General features: G+C 40.6%; 1 protein-coding gene across 1 annotated transcript in view; it reads left to right on the top strand.

Moving 5' to 3' along the window:
* adamts17 (ADAM metallopeptidase with thrombospondin type 1 motif, 17) overlaps window positions 1–19,961 on the top strand; it is a 499,826-nt gene that overhangs the window by 136,690 nt on the left and 343,175 nt on the right. Inside the window, exons 7-8 of the mRNA XM_049602805.1 lie at window positions 11,418–11,461; window positions 15,923–16,028. Of these exons, the coding sequence (XP_049458762.1) occupies window positions 11,418–11,461; window positions 15,923–16,028 (150 nt within the window). The remainder of the gene's footprint in view (window positions 1–11,417; window positions 11,462–15,922; window positions 16,029–19,961) is intronic.

Below are 19,961 nucleotides of genomic sequence, written 5' to 3'. Positions count from 1 at the left end.
TTACCTGCATCTCTCTCTCTCTCTCTCTTTCTCTGTCTCATTGTGTCATGTGGATTACTGTTAATTTGTTATGCTGATCTGTTCTGTACGACATCTATTGCACGTCTGTCCGTCCTGGAAGAGGGATCCCTCCTCAGTTGCTCTTCCTGAGGTTTCTACCGTTTTTTTTCCCCGTTAAAGGGGTTTTTTTGGGGATTTTTTTCCTTATCCGCTGTGAGGGTCATAAGGACAGAGGGATGTTGTATGCTGTAAAGCCCTGTGAGGCAAATTGTGATTTGTGATATTGGGCTTTATAAATAAAATTGAAAAAATTGAATTGAATTTCATTCTAGCAACAGAACTAGCTTGCCAAAAGATCCAGGATTAAGGACAGAAAGCAGAATTATGGAATGCTGTCGCAGAGATATTAAAAACAGCAAAACTACCCCAAACTAATATCAAAAAAGAAGAAGAGAAAGCAATACATGCTCTTAAAACAGACAAGACAATCACCATACTACCGGCAGACAAAGGCAGGACAACAGTGGTCATGGACACAGAAACTTGCATAAGTGGATGGAAACAATGTTAGGAGACAGCAACACATATGAAACCCTCAAGAAAGACCCCACAGAAGAAAAGAAAACACTTGAAAGCCCTACTAAAACCTCTGTTAGAGTCTAAGAAAATAACACAGGACACGTACATCACCTAATACCGACAGTAAGCATCATCCCCTGGATTTATGGTACACCCAAAATACATTAAAAGGACACTCCACTACGCCCCATAGTAGACAGCATTGGCTCCATCACATACAACTTGTCAAAAGCACTGGTCAAAATCATCAAACCCATTCTTGGACTCACAGAATAACACTACAAAAACTGAAAACAACTGGCACAAGAACTCAACAATATGAAAATAGAGATGGACGAGATATTCATTTCACATGATGTCGTATCACTATTCACAAAAACCCCTGTTGATGTCAGACTACACATCGTACAGGAACACCTCAGGAATGACAGGACATTCAAGAAATGCACAAACCTTACAGTTGAAGACACAGCTCTTAATGCTCATGTTCCATGGCAAACCACCTAAAGACTTGGAAGACTCGCGATTTGACATCTTTAGTAAGCGAGCTGCTGCTGGGAGCATCAAACCTGAAAAACTCCCCCTGACAACAGGAGCTGCAGGACAACACTCTTTCCGGGCTTACCTCCAGACTAGGGACTGGCTCATGCTGCAAAGTCTATCGTTGGATGCCCTGGACTATGGATGGCAACTCACTGAACAAGGATATGCACTGGTTCCTTCAACAGACCCCACTGCACCAGACTACCTCCTTGCGTTTGTCAGCTGCAAGTGTGCAGGTGACTGTAGCACGCTCAGGTGCTGCTGTAAAAAGCAAGGAGTCAGGTGTATCTCAGCTTGTGGCAACTGTCATGGCAACTCTTGCCAGAATATTAACCAGCCAGATGACAAGATGAGTGAGGGAGATGCTGGGGAGTTTGACAGAACTAGTCCATACCCATTGAGAACACAGTTGCCCAAGCACAGTGTGTGTCTGGGATACAGGTCATAGGAAATTGCAGATTACATAGTCAACTGAGCCCATTAAGAAGAGCAATGTATTCAGTCAGAGTTTTTGTGAATTTGATTACGATTGCTTTATTGAAAGTACAGTAGTACCATTGCCAATAGTGGGATAGTTAGTGGGCTAAAACTGTACATTAGTAGTTGAGGTAACACGTTGAAAGGCAGATAGTTAAAGTGTTTATATGTTGTATTGACTTAAAAGTGGAGCGCACTGGTAGTTCTCATGGGAAAGGTGCAGCTAGCCCTTGTTACAGTGGTGGGGGTTGCAATCTGGCCTTCATTCTTTGCTGCATGCTTATGTGATGAGCCACGCGCTCTACAATATTCATTGCTTTATAGAAGCTCAGTTTTAGTAAGTTTTCCAATTTTTGCCAAGAGGGAACTTTAGATATTGGTCCCTAGATTATGTTCACTTACTTTCATGCAGATCGGTCAAATTTCCTAGGAAGAGATCGATTTTAAGTGTTTTTCAAAAAATTCAAAATGGCAGAAAAATCTATTTGACTGGAAGTTATGGATCCTTGAGGCACATTTGTTCCCCATGAGGAGAGGCACCTCTGTGCAAAGTTTCATGTCTCTACGACATACGGGGCATGACATATGCCCATTCAAAGTTTGCAATTTCAGTCGGTTGCTATAGCGCCCCCTTTAGCCAATTGATGTAATAATGCTTCATTCGCATCCTCCCATGACCCTCTACCACTGTGCAAAATTTCTCATGGATTGAGCAAGTCAGTGAGGTTTCTGATAAATAATGGCTAAAATCAATTCAGCACCCCAAAAAAACCCTAGATAGACATCTCACAAGCTATTATTGGCAAAAGTTTATTGTCCCATTTTTTTGCCCAGGTCCTCTGAGCACCCTGATTTTGATTGGCTCCCCAGAATTTTCCACAAGGATTTAGGTTTGCATAAATTGGTAGGTGTTAGTAGGCACCTAGGTGAACATATTAGTGAAGAAAGCTAGTGGTAAGCAATTTTTTCACAGATGGTCTATGCAATTTGCTAAAATTCCCTAACTATACCACACATCCGAGGATGACTGAACGCATACAAAGGACAATGAAAAAACACAGAATAAACACAGCCGTCAAACCACACACAAAACTCTGACAACTTCTTTTTTTTTTTTTTGGCCTGCCACCACCACCCCCACTTTTGGAGGACAACTTTATTTTTATTTACAGAACTAGAAAAAAGTCAAACAACATAAGGAAAAAGTAAGGTAAATAATCAAACAGAAAGTAAATATTTACATAGTAATACACCAGGTGTTGTTAACATTGATCTTTGTGTATATGCTGCACATGTGTATGTGAGTGTGTGTGTGTAAGTATGTGTGTAATCTGTATTTATAAGTGCTTGTATATATGTGTGGATATTTTAGTGATAATGATGATATTAATAACAATAGCAGCAAAGAAAAAAAATATTTAAATAATAATAATAATGATAGAATAAATAAGAGAAAAAAAGAAGAAAAAAAAACGAGGTGTGTTGCAAGATTCTGTGGAATTCAGATCAGGCATTTGTAGAGGTGGATTTTTGAATAAATGTGGACCAAGTTTTGTTCAAACGGGGTATGCTGTGATTAATTGCTGCAGACATTTTTTCTATTGTGATTTGATCTATTAACAGATTCTTCCAGTGTGTGATGTTCAGTTGATTTCTTGTTTTCCAGTTTAGGAGGATTGTTTTCTTGGTGACAGCTAGGGCTGTGAACAGTGTAGTTTTAATGTGATTATGTAATTGTACAGATGATATGTCTCCTAAGATGCAGAGTTGAAGGGATAGGGGGATGTGGCAGCCTAGTATATGTGATAGGTGATCTGTGACTTGTATCCAAAATTGTGTAATTGGTGTACAGTGCCAGAGAGAATGCATGTAAATGTCTGTGGTGTGCTGTGTGCAATAAGTGCATTGATCTGATATAGTGAAACCCATTTTATGTAATCTCTCACCTGTGTAGTGTATTCTGTGGTTAACCTTAAATTGAATGAGTTGTAAATTTGGGATTTTGCAGTGAGTGAAGTTATTTTTGCATATTTGAGACCAGAAATCTGCATTTGGAGTGATGGAAAGATCCTGTTCCCACATTGAGGTTGGGAGAAAAATTAAAGTGTCAGTAGTGTTTAGAAATGTATATATCCTTGAGAGAAATTTAACAGAGCTGGAAATCTTTGAAAAGTCATCTATAATAATTGTTTGATCTTGCGTGTTAAATGTACTGTTGATTTTGGGGAGAATGGTGGACTTAAGCTGTAAGTATTGGAGATATTGACTGTTACAAATGTCGAACTTCTGGATTAAGTCTTGAAAACTGATGATTTTGGAATCCTGTACAATATGGTGGAGATGTGTGATACCTTTGTGTTTCCATGACGTGAAGTTTAATGGTTTCCTGTTTATTGTAAAATCTGGGTTGTTTCAAATTGGTAAGCGAGTGGATGGTGCAACCGTGGAGCCTTTGATACGAAATATTTTCCACCAAGCTGTCAGAGCTGAGGCTAGGGATGCACCGAAATGAAAATTTGTGGCCGAAGCCGAAGCCAAATAATATTAAACGCTTGGCCGAATACCGAGTACCGAATACCGAATATCGTTGTTTAGTTTTTCATTAGTTTTTGCAGATGAACCCCCTCCAGATTAGTGTTGTCACGGTACCAAAATTGGATCCCACTGTACGATACCAATGAAAATATCATGGTTCTGAGTAGTATCACAATATCTCAGCGAAAATGAGGCAGATGTGCCTTTTGTCATTTATAAAAAGATAAATCACTTTTCTATAATACATCACTGATATTTCAATAGAATAAATTACTTACTGACTTATTCATACTTCAAAAACAGCATCAATGAGTGATTAACATAAGGGGGATCAAAATAAATAAATAAAATAAGTATCAACCAGCCACCCTCCTCCCCTGACAAGTCCCTTCATAAGTAAAGAACAGACCCTAAAGTGCGGTGAGGTTTGTAGGCCATGAACGGCTTGTTTCTCCTCTGACACATCACGTACGGTCTGTGTTCAGCTGGCTTAGCTGTTCAGGTACTTCTGGGCAGTCCACACGCCAAGAAGAGGATATAATTGGAGCCGACTTCTCCTCGCTGGTAAGACAATGGCCGCCGTATTTGACAGGAATACGTATTCCTGTCTGTGTCTGTGACCCCCGTTCAACCCACATTCGGTGGGATTCGCCTTTCATTTCTGCTGGTGGTTGAAATCTGTACTTGCACAGCGTGCTGAATGATTTATTTTGCTCGCTCAAAACTATTTTTAGTCGGAAATGCGAGTGCGGTGACGGGCGGATCGCCACACTGCTGACATTTTATTCTGCCCGCCACGGCACGCTGTTTGATTGCGTTATCAAAACTGCGCCGCTATTATTCGGCCTTGCTTTTAACTTATTCCACCGAATACCGAATGTGTGGTTTTTTTGCAATATTCAGCCGAATATATTCGGTTACCGAATATTCGGTGCATCCTTAGCTGAGGCTATGGAAATATTCTGAAAACAAGTGTCATTTTTAATTGTTTGGCTGATGAATGGGAGATCTGAAAGGTTTATATTCTTGCATAGTGCCTGTTCGGTTTCTAACCAATGAGAATCACGATGTGAAGAGGTGAGCCATTGTTTTAAGTATTTTAACTGACTTGACAGGTGATATAATTCAAAGTTGGGTGCATCTAGTTCCTTGAAACTTGGGTTTTTGTAGTGTTGATAGTTTTATACGAGGTGTTTTATTTTTCCAATAGAATTGAGATATTGCTGTATTGAGGGAATTAAGCCAGGGTAAATTTGGAAGTGAAGGGATCATGGTGAATAGGTAATTAATTTTAGGGAGGACTGACATTTTCATTGTTGAGATTCTTTCTGACAGTGAGATTGATGGATTTGTCCAGCAACTGAGGTCATTTTGTATTTCGAGTAATGGTGTGTAATTTAGATTGAACAGCTCTGACAGCTTGGGGATATGTGGATTCCTAAATATTTAATATTTCCTATGGGAAGGTGAAACTGTGAGGTGAGGGCTGCCACATCCCTTTGGTCCATGCGGAGGGGTAGAATGGTGGATTTTGATAAGTTGATGGAGTAGTTGGATAGAGATAAGAATGATTTAATGACTGACAGACATTCTTGTAGTGATGAGTAGGGTTCCTGGAGGAGGATCAACACATCGTCTGCATAGAGGATTGTTTTGTTCCGTGGATATTGATCTGATACCTTTGATGTTATTGTTTTGTCGTATGCTAGCTACAAGTGGCTCCAAGAAAATTGCAAGAAGTGACGGAGAGAGTGGACATCCTTGTCTAGTGCCATTGTGAAGCGTGAATTGTTGTGAAGTTAACCCATTGGTTGTGATAGTGGCTGTCGGTGAGGTGTATAGTGCCTTAATCCAGTTAATGAATGACTCTCTGAATCCAAATTTTTGTAATGTTGTGAATAGGAAGGACCAGTTGACTCTATGAAATGCTTTTTGTGCGTCTAATGAGAGGATTATGGTTTCCGTTTTCTTATTGTTTGAGAGCTGCATTAGGTTAAATAATTTCTGGGTGTTATAAGATAACTGCCTTCCTTTGATAAATCCGGTTTGGTCTGGATGTATTATGAAGGGAATGACTTTTTCAATTCTATTTGACAGTGCCTTGCTTATGATTTTAATGTCTGTGTTAATTAGTGAGAGAGGTCAGTAACTAGATAGGTAAGTAGGATCTTTGTCAGGTTTTAAAAACAGGGTAATTATGGCTGTATTTATCGTTGGAGGTATACTGTTGGTTATGAGGAATTCATCAATCATTCTGAGAAAAAGGGGTGAGATGGTGGACCAGAAATGTTTATAGAACTCAGCAGGGAAGCCATCAGGACCGGGTGCTCTGTTATTTTCCATTTTATTGAGTGTGTTATGAAATTCAGCTGGGGTTAATGGTTGTTCAAGTAAATTAGTTTGTTCTGTTGTTAAATGGGGTAAATTAATATTATTGAGGAATTGATGTATGTCAGAAGCATTTGGGTTGTGAGAGGATGTGTATAAATCTTGATAATAATTCTTAAATACAGTGTTGATATCTTTCGGATTATGGTATGGCTTCCATGCTGAGTCTTTAATTACTGTTATAGTTGTTCTATCTTTATTTTGTTTAACCATATTTGCCAGATATGTGGTTAATTTATTACTGTTTTGAGATGTATTAAGTCTGAGTCTTTCAATAAGAAACTTGTTTTTTTTTTATTTAATAGATTGTTGAGTTCCATTTTGTATTTCTGTAGTTCGCAAAAAATGTTATCAGTAGGACTGGTTGCATGAGTGTTTTCAAGTTCTTTAATTTTCTTTTCCATTTCAAGTTGTGACTTTGTGACTTTGTGTCTTTTCGTTTTTTGTATGATGCGTAGGAAATTATTTTGCCTCTTAAAACAGCTTTCCCGGTTTGCCAGAGTAGAGTTGGCGAGGTATTCGGAGAGTCATTCATTTCCATAAAGAATGTCCACTCTCTCTTAAAATAACTGTCAAATTCTTGATCCTCTAGTAGTGATGTGTTGAACCTCCATCTGGAATAAGTACTGAAAGTTGTCTTTGTGTGCAGTTTAACCGAGACTAGTGCATGATCACTGATTGTGTTTGGATGGATTTGTGTTTCAAATATATCAGAATGTAATGAGTTGCTAGTGAGAAAAAAGTCAATTCTAGAGTTTGTATGGTGTACTTTTGAAAAATGGGTATATTCTCTGTCATTAGGATGATTTAGCCTCCAGCTATCACCAAGACCACAATCTTCCATATACTGTTTTAAAACTATAGTAGATTTAAGTGTTCTGATATTTCCTGTTGTGTTTGATTTATCTATTGTTGGATCAAGTATTGTATTGAAATCTCCACCTATGATTAAGTCTGAGCTGGGTAGGTTTTTAAGGATAGAGAAAAGATTGTGAAAGAAAGAGGGGTCATCATTATTAGGGCCATGAAGATTAACTGTTGTGAGAGGGTTGCTATCAATGGATATGTTAATAATAATATATCGTCCTTCCGGATCTGAAATTGTGTTATTGTGATTGAATTTAACTTTGTTATTAATCATAATTGCAACCCCTCTTTGTCTTGAATTGTAATTTCAAGTAAAGATATGAGGAAAATGTGTAGATTTCAGAGCTGTGTTTCTAATATCAGTGAAATGAGTTTCTTGCAATAGACAAATGTCAGCTTGTATTTTGAGCAGATGATTAATGACTTTTAGTTGTTTTGCCTGACTCCCAATTCCACATATGTTCCAGCTTACAAATTTAATTGTGGACATGATTCAATAAACAGAAATATGTGTGCTTTCTTTTGGTTTCTTTTTTTACCTTTCTTGCTGTGTTTTGAGAAAAAGTAATGAAAAGTGATTTAATTTGATTTATGTGTTTGTCTGTGTGTGCCTGTGTGTGTGTTGATTCCTTCCCATTCATAACATTCAACATTTCCCCTTGACCCGTCCCAACCCCTCCCCCATGTTCCCAGCCCTCCTGCAGGGAAAAACAAAAAACACAAAACAAAGCAATCAGTGCATAAGACAAAAAACAGGATAAGGGAATTCAACATTATCCGACGAGAGAGAAAACAAAAAAACAAACAAAAAAACAAAAAACAAGAAGACGAACAAACAAACAGACAGAACAAAACAAAAAAAGAAAAGAAAAAAATTAAGGAAGAAAGTAAGCAAGAAAAAAAAAGATATGTATCAGCCATTCCCTAGCTGCATAATTTGAAGTCACTTACAATGAGAAGGAAAAGCAAAAAGGAAAAAAAAGGAAAAGAAAAAAGAAGAACAATTGAAGAAAAGAAAAACCGTGGACTACATCACTGTGACAAATCTGCAGTGTCTTATCATAACATAGCCCGGATTTGTTGACAAGTATCCATGGTAACCCGTCGCTCTTATGACATTTGATGTATGCGGCTGTTTACATGAGCAAACAGCAACAAGTTGAAATTTTACTGGCTTGTGTTTACATCTCCTCCGCCAAGCCAGTAAGTAATTTCGGAGTTACTGTAGAGCTTCCCGTTGATGTAAAGTTTGTCAATGACAAGATGGGCTTTTTGTCATTTTTCTGCGCCTCTGTCATGGTGGGGTGAAGCAGCCTGCATCTCCTCAGGATCTCCGGTGGATACTGGTCACTGATGGAGAAGATGGTATCGCGCAGTTCCTTTCCGCTTCTCATGATGGACATTTTTATCTTGCCACAATGGGACGACTTTTCTGCCTGGATGCGTCAGCATGCCCAATCCAGTGCGCTCTGGAGAAATGGATGGCTTCGACCTCACGCTCGTCCATCTTGAGGTTTTCTTTCATGAAAGATTTCACCAGTTGCTCCGTGGACTGGTAAGTTTCTTTATTTGTCTCAGGCAGCCCGTGGATTATTATGTTGTCTCTCATGCTCCTGCACTGCATTTCAAGAATATCATTTGACATTTTGTCATTCTTTTGTTGGAGTTCAGTTATCAGTTATTTAAGATTGTTTACTTCGACTCTGAGTGAGGCGTTATCTTGCTTGAGGACTTCGATCAAAGAGTTGTTAAAGTCTATGGCTTGTTTTAGATCCTTGACGTCGTCTGACAACTTTTTTAGCAGATCTAGATCTTAAGTTGTTTTTCCATGGTTTTCATTGACTCTCTTATGCGAAGCAGATCTTCTGAAATGCTCAAGTCATCTTGTTCACTCGAGCTCGGTTGCGTTCTTCCACGCTTGCTATCGCGCCGACTAGACATATTGTCGTAGATCGTGTCGATATAAAGTTCCATATCTTCAATGGATTCTTTCACGAATGATTCCAGTTTGGGTTGGTGAAGTTGGTGATAATTCAGTTTAGTTTTGCAACATGTCGGTTCGGCTGGTACCAGGTCTCACAGTCTTGGCGCCATTTTTTTTGACAACTTCTAGTTCATCCAAAAGACAGAATTAGACACGGACAAAAAATGCAGTGTAATCTATGAAATTGTTGGGAACACTGAATGTGGGACCACAGGATCCAGACTCAGTACACAGACTTGAATGTGAATCACAGTTTATTGTGCTGAAGAAAGCCAGTGAGGGGGGGCTGAGGGCCAACGTGGAGCCAGGGTGTGGGGTTTCCAGGAGGGCAGATGAATCGCTGGAGCAGAGCTAGTAGAAGTCAGGAAGAGAGCCGGAGGAGAGGGCACAGGAACTAGTCACAGGAGAGAAACAGGTCAGTTCCAGGATCAAAAATACAAAACTAGTCACAAAGTAGCCTGATGTTTACCACAGGAGGGTAATGGACGATCTGGCGAGGAGTGGAAAAATGAAGTGGTGTTTTATCCTGCAGCAGTGTAGGTGGCTTGATTGTGAGATGTGGAACAGGTGAGTGATTACAGCAGGTGTCAGCCTGATCCCAGTAGACCTCCTGACTCCGCCCCAGCTCCAGACAGACACAGACACACCCACAAAAGGGAAGGGAACAAGGGGAAACACAGGGAGAAGACACAGGACTTTGACAGAAATACCTTTGAAGACGTGAAAAAAACACATAGGTGAGACAGGGAGAAGCTCTAACACACACAAAAAAAAATGAACATAAAAAAGAATGTGAAAAGGAAACGGCAAGGCGACTCACAAGATCTCAAAAAGAAAAGGCAGAACAGGAAAACTTAAAATCAGCCATATCAGATCACTGCAAGAGAAACAATCACATCATGGACTGGGACAACGCGAAGGTCATCTAGTCAGAAAGCAACAAATTCAAACGTTGGTTCAAGGAGGCCATAGAGATCAGGAAGTGGGCCAGGGAGACCATCAACCGGGATGAGGGGGCTTTCATGCTGTCGCACACCTGGGACTCTCTCCTCAAGAGACCATCTGGTGGCGGGGGGCGTGACCAGCCTGTCAGACCTGTCAGATTGCCAGGCCGGTCATGCCTTCAAGGAAACACCAGCTGATAAAGACACGTCATGACGCACGTCAGATGACACTTCTGAAGAAGACTTAAGTTGACAGTCAAAACATGTCAAGGTAAAGCAACATCTCCTAATCTCTTTGTCTGAGAAAAGAAAAAACCTCTATACAATTCATAACGCGGCTAGAGAGCATCACTGCTGGGAACGACATAATATAAGGAGCTGGAAAGTCCCTATAGGGTGGGCGGGAGGGGTGGCGGAGGGGCCAACAAACCCTGAACTTTCACTAAGCTGTATGAATGTAAAGCCAAACCATGATGTTTTTTTCTAAACCTAACCACATGCTTTTGTTGCCTTAACTTAACCATGCGCTTTTGTTGACATCCCGGCGTTGGTGGCGGCATCCCAGAATGTCAACAGCAAATGCAGGAGGATGCCTATAATATGTAGCGGCGGTATGTGATGACTTGGGATAAGAATGTAATGTGGAAGGTAATGTTGCAATGTATATACACCATCATTCAGCAGGTAATGTGTTGAGTGCGCCCCCATGCATGGACATCCACAGCAGAAAGAGACAGCATTGTGCTTATTAGACACTAATTATTGGAAATTGTTGTGCACGAATGAACTTGCACATTGACAAGTACTTTACTATTAGCCTGTTTATGTAGAATAAATTCAAAAATTGTACAGAAAAATAATGATGTGGCACCAAAAATGACATTTTAGAGCTCTCCCTGCATTTCTCAAAAGAGGCTTTTTGGAGAGCTTGTGTCTCATTCAGGGGAGCCAGGCTCCACTTACCTCTTCCGTATTTCAAACCCTGATGTCTAATGTGGGCAGTCTACATGAACGATTGCCTAATTTCATTAAAGTCAGTGCTGGTTTCAGTGCAGTTATAGAAGATACTTTAAGTTAATTTGGTATTGTTTCTCTTTCAGGACAGATTTCTGCGTTCATAAAGACGAACCCTGTGATACTGTGGGTGAGTACCACTTTCTCTCTGTCTGTCTCTCTCTGTTTTTTATATTTTCATCTTCATTATGCTTTATTGTGACAAATGTCAGAAATAACAATATGCAATTCATCAAGTAAACTAAAATAAATCAAAGAAAAGAACAAGAAAAGGCTACAAAACAATTCATGTGCTTTGCATGTGTATGTTTACACTTGACTTTACTGTGTCTGTGCTTGCTTGTGTGTGTGTTTGTCAGAGATTGTTCAGCACAGTGTCATTCCAAGGGTTCACATTTTGGCACTTTGTATGCTGTAAAGCCCTGTGAGGCAAATTGTGATTTGTGATATTGGGCTTATAAATAAAATTGATTGATTGAAATTGATTGACTGATTGACTTTGTCAGTAGACTTTCATGTCAACATATTATGAGCTAGGTATCCTCCTTCCTTAATTTTCTGGGCAATTTTCCAGCAATGTATCATACTGCTGTGACAGGTGCCATCTGGCCGACTGGTGGCACATCATAACGCCCCAAAAGGTTAAGTCTGCCTGCATTACAAACTGATGCCACCTAGTGACATATCAAAGTGCCAGAAAAGGTTGCTTTTGGCGTTGGTGCATGACATAGAAATCACTGCCAAAGTGGTGGTATTTGATGACTTGGAAATGAGAATGGGCTGGATTGTTTAATGGCTAAAGAGTATCTAGGCTGACCTAATCAGTGTGTTTATTTGTGTATATATGTTTCTGTGAATAGCTCTTCTGTATGTATAGAGTAATAATATTTGCTCAGGATCAGGATCAGTAACAACTAGAACAACAACAACAACAACAATAATAATAATGATAATAGTACATGATACAATGTATGCATATATTAAAATGTGATAGCATATGTATTTGAGAGTAATAATCATATGTTCATATGTGAATAATAATAGTAGCAATAACAGTTGCAAAAGTAGTAGGTATCAGGCAGGACCACGGCAGCAACGCAACCACAACCCACAATCAAGGCATAGCCACGATCTGGACAAACCTATAAGACAAGGAAGTGTGGAGGCTCCGGGGAGTAAGCCAAGTTAGTAACATGCATTAATGGGACATGAATACAAATGGAGGGAGAGAGAGAGAGAAGGAGAGAGGACCTCAGTGTATCATAGGAGGTCCCCGATAAACTAGGCCTACATCAGCCTAACTGGTCCAAGGGAACTTGAGCTAGCCCTCACTATATTGTACAAAAAATGTAGGGAACACTTAAATGACACACCAAATTTTGATGAATGAATTATTCAAGTTGAAAAGCTTTACTGATGTATATTGTAGAATTTGTTGAGAACAAAATTATCTAACAGTTGTCAATGGAAACCAAAATCATCTACCCACTGTGGGTTGGATTCACAACAAAAACTAAAGTAAAAAAAAATAAATCACAGGCTGATCTAACTTGTGTGAATTTTGTCATGGTAACTCATAATGTGACTCAGAAGTGTGTATGGCCCCCACGTGCCTGTATGCACACCCGACAACATCTGGGCATGCTCCTGATGAGTCGGCGGATAATGTCCTCTGGCAGTGCTCCTCCTGTTCCTCCTCGCGCAAAAGAGCAGATACCGGTCCTGCTGCTGGGCTGATGCCTTTCTATGGCTTTGTCCGGCACTCCTTGTGTAGCGGCCAGTCTCCTGGTATCTAGTCCATGCTTTTGAGACTGCTAAGAAAAGCAGACAGCCTTCTTGTGACCACACATATCGATGTGCCATCCTGGAGGAGCTGGACTACCTGTGCAACCTAATTGGGCTGCAGGTACCAGCTCATTCTACCATTATTGACAAGGACAGTAGAACTGGGTGGGCTAAGTGGCAAGAACAGAGGGCTGTTCACACTGGTCCACTTCACCACCGGGGGATTGTTCCACTGCCTGTAAGTTTGTGCAGCATATGGGTAGATGCGATCAAGCAAATAGCCTTCATGGAGCAGAAGTAGACCTCCCAGAACCAGCGTGCATTCCCTTTATAGGGTTTGTGTTGCTTTTGCCTCTCCATTGCTCCTCTAGTCACTTTCATTTGTACTTTCATTTGGGCCTCATGAAGCTATGCAAAATCACTTAGGTTACTTTGATTTTGTCTAATGGAGTGAAGACCAATCACACACTTGTGTCATTATGTCATCCATACAGTGCATGCGGCAATTCAATAATTGCACCATCAAAGTCAGCGCCCCTAGATGTGCTGCCCCATGGCACTTCCTATTTCAGGCCTTGCTTCCCCCGGAATTAAATGCTTTTTTTCCTCCCTACTCGCTCTCTACTTGTACATACTCTGTGTGTCAGTGTCTGTATTTCACCTGGTCTTTTGTTTAACAGTTTTCTTGTAGTATTTGTTAACATAATTTTTAGTTTGTGTGTGTGCGTGTGTGTGTGTGTGTGTTTTATAATATTTGTTTTTCAGTTGCATATTTTGATTTTGTATTTTTGTTGTCTCTCTGTAACTTACAGTCCAGTGCAAAAGTTTGGGCACCCTCGTCAATGTTTATTGTAAATTAGGGGTTTAACAATCCATTGATCTGGATTGATATATTGTTTCAGTGATCAACAATCCAATATCATCGATGCAAAGTGAAAACATTGTTGCCTATCATCATCTTTAGGATACATTTTTATTTTGAAAGTCTGTGTCACTGTCAAACAGCGGAAGGCAGACGGCAAGCAGCCGAGAGAAGGACAATGAGGATACCTGGACAGGCATCTCACTCTGCTCACCATGCGGACAAACGAATAGACAAATAAGAATAGAAAAAAAAAAAACATGTTTCAACAATGTTCAGCTGAAAAAACATGCATGAAGGGCAGGCTGAAATTGAACTGTGCTTTTCTGTCGAGAGATGCAGTGACTTAAACCGGAAGTGGGTAAGAAAAATAATATTGTTATGTGTAATTTGTTAAGCTATTAGTAGAGGAAAAAAAGTCTGCTAGCCACTAGGCTAATTTATGAAATGTAAACATGCACTGGCTAAGGGTCACTAGCAAAAAACAACTGTTTTGTCAATGAACCTTGACAGTTATTACTCCAAGATCCAAGATTCCAAGTTTCGCTTTATTGTCATTTTCAGTGGATACTAGACACAGAAAAAAACAAAATACTGTTTCTCCATCAGTGCAGAGCTGAATTTGGTACTTTTGTTAAATAATGTTGATGTTAATCCATGTTTTATGGTTGTTGGGAGATGTCTGTATTCAGGGCTTTAAGCCAGATAGTCTTGAAGATGATGGTTTGGGTTCAAATGAAAATATGTATTTCAGAAAAGGCTTTTTGACAGAAAAGGATCACTGTCCTGTTGTAGAAGCTATCGTCTCTTCATCTTCAGCTTTTTTACAAATGGTGTGATGTTTGCTTCCAGAATTTGGTAGAATTGAACTGAATCCATTCGTCTGTCCACCTGTGAAATATTCCCCATGCCACTGGCTGCAACACAAGCCCAAAGCATCATCCATCCACCCCTATGTTTAACAGTTAGACAGATGTTCTTTTCGTGAAAATCTGCACCCTTTTTTTTCCAAACATCCCTTTGCTCATTGCGTCCAAAAAGTTCTATTTTAAATTCGTCAGTCCACCAGACTTGTTTCCAAAAAGCACAGGGCTTGTTTAGACATTCCTTTGCAAACTTCTGATGCGGAATTTTGTGGTGAGGACACAGCAAAAGGTTTTCTTCTGATTACTTTTTCATGAAGGTCATATTTGTACAGGTGTGGCTGCACAGTAGAACAGTGCACCACCACTCCAGAGTCCAATAAATCTTCCCGCAGGTCTTTTGCAGTCAAACAAGGGTTTTGATTTGCCTTTCTAACAATCCTACGAGCAGCTCTCTCATAAAGTTTTCTTTGTCGTCTAGACCTCACTTGACCTCTGCAGTTCCTTTTAACTGTCATATCTTAATTATATCATGAACTAAGGAAACAGCTACCTGAAAACAATTTGCTATTGTGGGCATCAATTAATTTAGTTTTCAGAGTGCTAGGCAGCTGATTGTTGGGACAAGGTTTCAGAGTATTTGTAAAGTGTGGCAGCAGGGTGTGGTTGAGTTTCCGGCTGCTGGAGGAGGGAGGGGGAGTGTCTCAGCCGGCGATCAGACAGCTGGACAGAAGGGATGGTTCGCCCAGGGCGTAAAACTAGGCAGGACCGCCTCTGGCCATAGTCCTAATTGTACAAAACAAAAATTAATACACTAATCTGGCATAAAATATTGAAAAACATGTTCCATCTTCAACATCATGCTTTTGAAGATCATTTCATCTTCTGCTCACTTCACTATTCACAGTAAGAAAGTTTGACCAGGGGTGCCCAAAATTTTGCGTTCCACTGCATGTTTCTGCAACATACAGTTGTTACCCTTGAGTATTACAGCATGTTCCTTTAAATTATCGGTTAGTGTCAAACATTACAACAAAACTGTTATTTATTAAACTCACTGTTGTCATGTCATGTGTTGTAGGTATTGCTTACCTGGGGGGTGTCTGCAGCGCCAAGAGGAAGTGTGTATTAGCAGAGGACAATGGATTAAATTTGGCCTTCACCATTGCTCATGAGCTGGGACACAAGTAGGTTTCGTTGTGCTTAAGTTTCACTATATTGCATATTGTTATACTGCTACTCTTCTCCATGTTGCTGTTGTAAGAAGTGTGAGGGAGGTGCAGAGTACTGAAGTTCAAATTTCTCCTGATAAGGCAAAACATTATTCTCAGGGAAAAAAGAAAGCTCCTTTAAGTTAAAGGGATGTTGTGTAACTTTTTCAGTTGTTTATTGACAAAAATCAATGTCTGCATTTATAAATATGTCATCATTGGTGTATTATTACCTCCACCAATAATCTGACTTATTCTCGTAAAAGGAGAATTTTGGATTTGTTTGTACATTGTGCGGGCAAGCCGTCTGGGGAGTTCCATAACGTTTCGCCATCTTGAGAATACATCCGCCAGCAAGGGACATACAGCACCGCCTTCAGCATTTTCGCTGAGAGCCAGGCCAGCGCTGCATGACTGAGAAGGCGAAGGAGAGGACCATGAGGTGCTTCACTACTACCCCAGCACTACTGCAGCATAACGAAGTCCCACTCTTTGAGCATAATGCAAGATCATGCATATGCAGCATCACGGGAGACAGAATCCTCGTCGACAAGAAAGCGCAAAAGGAAATCAAAAAGGCAACATGACCGGTGAATTAAAAAAATGAGGGTCAACATCGGGGTAGCCTTTCCCAGGTGGAGAGAGCTGCTGAAGGAGAAAGATAATGCAATCACAGCTAACAGCTAACAGCGGTGCTGGCTGCCAACAGCTGTTAGTCGCTGTTAGCGCCCCTGTTAGCGCCGCTGTTAGCAGTGATTGCATTATCTTTCTCCTTCAGCAGCTCTCTCCACCTGGGAAAGGCTACCCCGATGCTAGCCGCTAACGGGATGCAAGGAGAGGGATGAGGTGTGTGAGGTTCAGCCACTAGTCAGTTGTCAAAAGACAAGACGTGATTGGTTTGTTTCGATTTACACCCGCCCCAACAGTCCTACGTTGTAAACACAACCAGCATGGTGAGGAGGGGGTTTGTCAGCTCACATCGCGTGTGTCTTTGTAGGAGTCTAAATGAATACTGCATGAAGTATTGGATGACATGGTTTCAGCAATGTTATCACAGCTTTTTGGTACACAGCGGCTACCGCTGTTGCAATACGCGTTTGAAACAGTGAGGTGCTAGAGTGCGCTATCCGTTTGAATGCAACATATGATTTCAACGTTAGATGGGAGAAATTCCGACACACTGTGGCTTTAAACATTTATTGTAAATGTAATTTTTCTTTAGTTTCTTGTCTTTCATGTCGTGAAATACTATTTCGATTTGGAGGCACATCTTTGCATTTGCTTTTCAGTTATAGATGAACAGTGGAAGTCCCCAGTCTGAATCATCAACCAAATGAAATCATTAGTTCCCTGGCTCACATCGTATCTATCAACCAAATTAAAATCTGTTTGTATATAACAGACACTAACAGGGATCATCATTTTAGAGTCCACTATGTCTGTTGCGGAGTTCATTTCAGTCCCGCCTCCACCTCCACCACATCCACAGTTCAGACAGACCCAGCTCTCTAAAAACCTGGCTATGTGACCAGTAAAGGTTGAACACGTTGAAGTTGCTTTTTTTCAAAGTTGGAGAGTCTTGCTAGCTGTATTTGGATACACTCTGGAGTGTTTTGACTGTTGTAAAGGTTTTCTGTCTTTTGTCCACAAACCGTGAAAGAGTTTCCTGACTCATGTTTATTGTGATAACAAGCACTGAGTCTCAGCATGACACATCAGACATATTGATTTCGAAACCTACCGGGAACTCCAGTTTCTTTCTTTCTCCAAAGTAAATTTGCTTCTGCTCATCTCCATTCATATCATTTTGTTTGCATTTATGCCACTTCTGTCTACTTTTGCAGAGTTTGCCCTGTGCAGCTGCAGGAAATCTAGAGCATGTACTGTGTGACAAAATAATGTCAACTCATGGTCCACTCATCATGTGGCCTGTGTCAAATGTTGCTCCGTTCATGACAAGTAATCGTACTCTGTGTGAAGGAGATTGTAAACCCTGTCTTGGTTTAAAAAAAAAAAGATGATTATGTCGGATATGAGAAAACTGTGATGTTGTAGGACACATATACAATTATTTCTTGTCATGTGATCAGCACTCCACACTCAGGCCATCACTTTGAGCCAGTTCCATTTGCTGACATGGACTAAGAGATAGGTTAAGTTAATGGCATTGTTATTAAAGCAAGAGTTGGCACAAACTTGCCTCAGTAAGCTCATAGTGCAGGGCAGACAGGACAACATTCAACACAGCATACCAATGAAACTATCCTATAGATAACAGATTTGTTAAATTTGTAAAATACCATGAATAATTAGAGAAGATATAAATGTATGTGCCAAAGATTTAACATTTTGTCCAGTTTTTATACAGATTTAAAGCTACACCCTATCCTATATGTTTAGACCCTGGTTCATTTTATCTACATGCTCTGACAAAGTGAAAGATCTTAGCCATCATGTGCTCAGATTTTAAGTTTCATGTTCCGACAGCCTGCCGAGGCTAGCACAACTGGCTTGTTTTTAGCTTAGGAGCTAACCGACAGGGAGTGCAGATACTGGAACAAGACCGTGACAATCTGCAAACTAAAGCCTAATCTCAGCACCAGGTACACTTTTTGGACCCTTATAGGTAGGATTTGCTGTTTGATGCTGGATGTCCTGTCTGTGGATCATCTAATTTGCCTCTAATACCTTATCAACGCTGTCGACTCCGGGTTGGAGCCCACGCATCCACCGCATCTACTATCCATGGCTTCACTCACCTCCCCATCCAGTTGTGTCAGCTGTGCCAGCATGGCTGTTAAGATTGTAGAGTTGAAAGGAAGAATATCTACGCTCTACTGAGAGACCTCAATCAGTCCGAGTTGGCAACATGACTTCCAGCACAATCACGCTGAGCACAGGATCCCCTCAAGGCTGTGTACTTTGTGTGCCCTTTGCTGTTTACGCTGCTTACACATGACTGTGTAACGAGACACCAGGGGAACCTGATTTTCAAGTTTGCAGATGACACTACAGTTGTAGGGCACATCCATTGTCCACAATAAAGACGTGTAGGGATGTGGTCAAACATCTGAAGGGCTGGTGCAGAGACAGCAACCTCAATGTGGAGAAAATGAAGGAGATGATCGTTGACATCAGGAGGTCACAGCCTGAGCACACACCTCTCTGCATCAGCGGAGAGAGTGGACAACATCAGGGTCCTGTGAGTGCAGATCTCTGAGGATCTCTCCTGGTCCCAGCATACCATCAGGGTCACAAAGCGTGCCAAGCAGAGACTGCATTTCCCCAGAAAATTAAAACGAGCATCCCTCCCCACCAACATCCTCACCACATTCTACAGAAGTGTGGTTGAGAGCGTCATGACATATTTCAACCTGGTATGCCAGCTGCAGTGAGGTAGACAAAAAAGCCCTGCAGAGGATAGTGAGGACAGCAGAGAGGATCATTGAAGTGCCACTTCCCCCAGTACAGGAACTTTTTCAGAGCCAATGCAGGGACAGGGCTCTGAGCATTATCAGGGATCATTCACACCCTCTCCACAGGAACTTTGAACTGCTGCCTTTAGGCAAATACTACCACAGTGTCAAGTCTAGGACCAGTAGACTGCTTAACAGCTACCTCCCAAGCTGTTAGGATGCTAAACAGTTATACTGGACTCTCCGTGTCATGCACCTTATACAAAATGCACAGCACTGCACATGGTCACTTTTTATGCCAAATGCCAATTGTCACTTTTTATGAAAATAGTCCGTGCTAATGTGTGAGTGTCATACTGGACTTTTAGTTTGTGATTTATAGCTAGATAGTAAGGGTTTTATTGTATTTTATTTTACTTTTTATTTATTTATTTTTTTATACTTGTCTGCATTAGTCTTCATAGCTTAGCGCCACAAAAGGGTGTAAGCTTTT

Source organism: Epinephelus fuscoguttatus, linkage group LG2 (assembly GCF_011397635.1).
Source record: "Epinephelus fuscoguttatus linkage group LG2, E.fuscoguttatus.final_Chr_v1".
NCBI classification, from domain to species: domain Eukaryota; kingdom Metazoa; phylum Chordata; class Actinopteri; order Perciformes; family Serranidae; genus Epinephelus; species Epinephelus fuscoguttatus.
The sequence above is the reverse complement of the archived record's forward strand: the minus strand, read 5'-3'. Positions and strand labels throughout refer to the sequence as shown.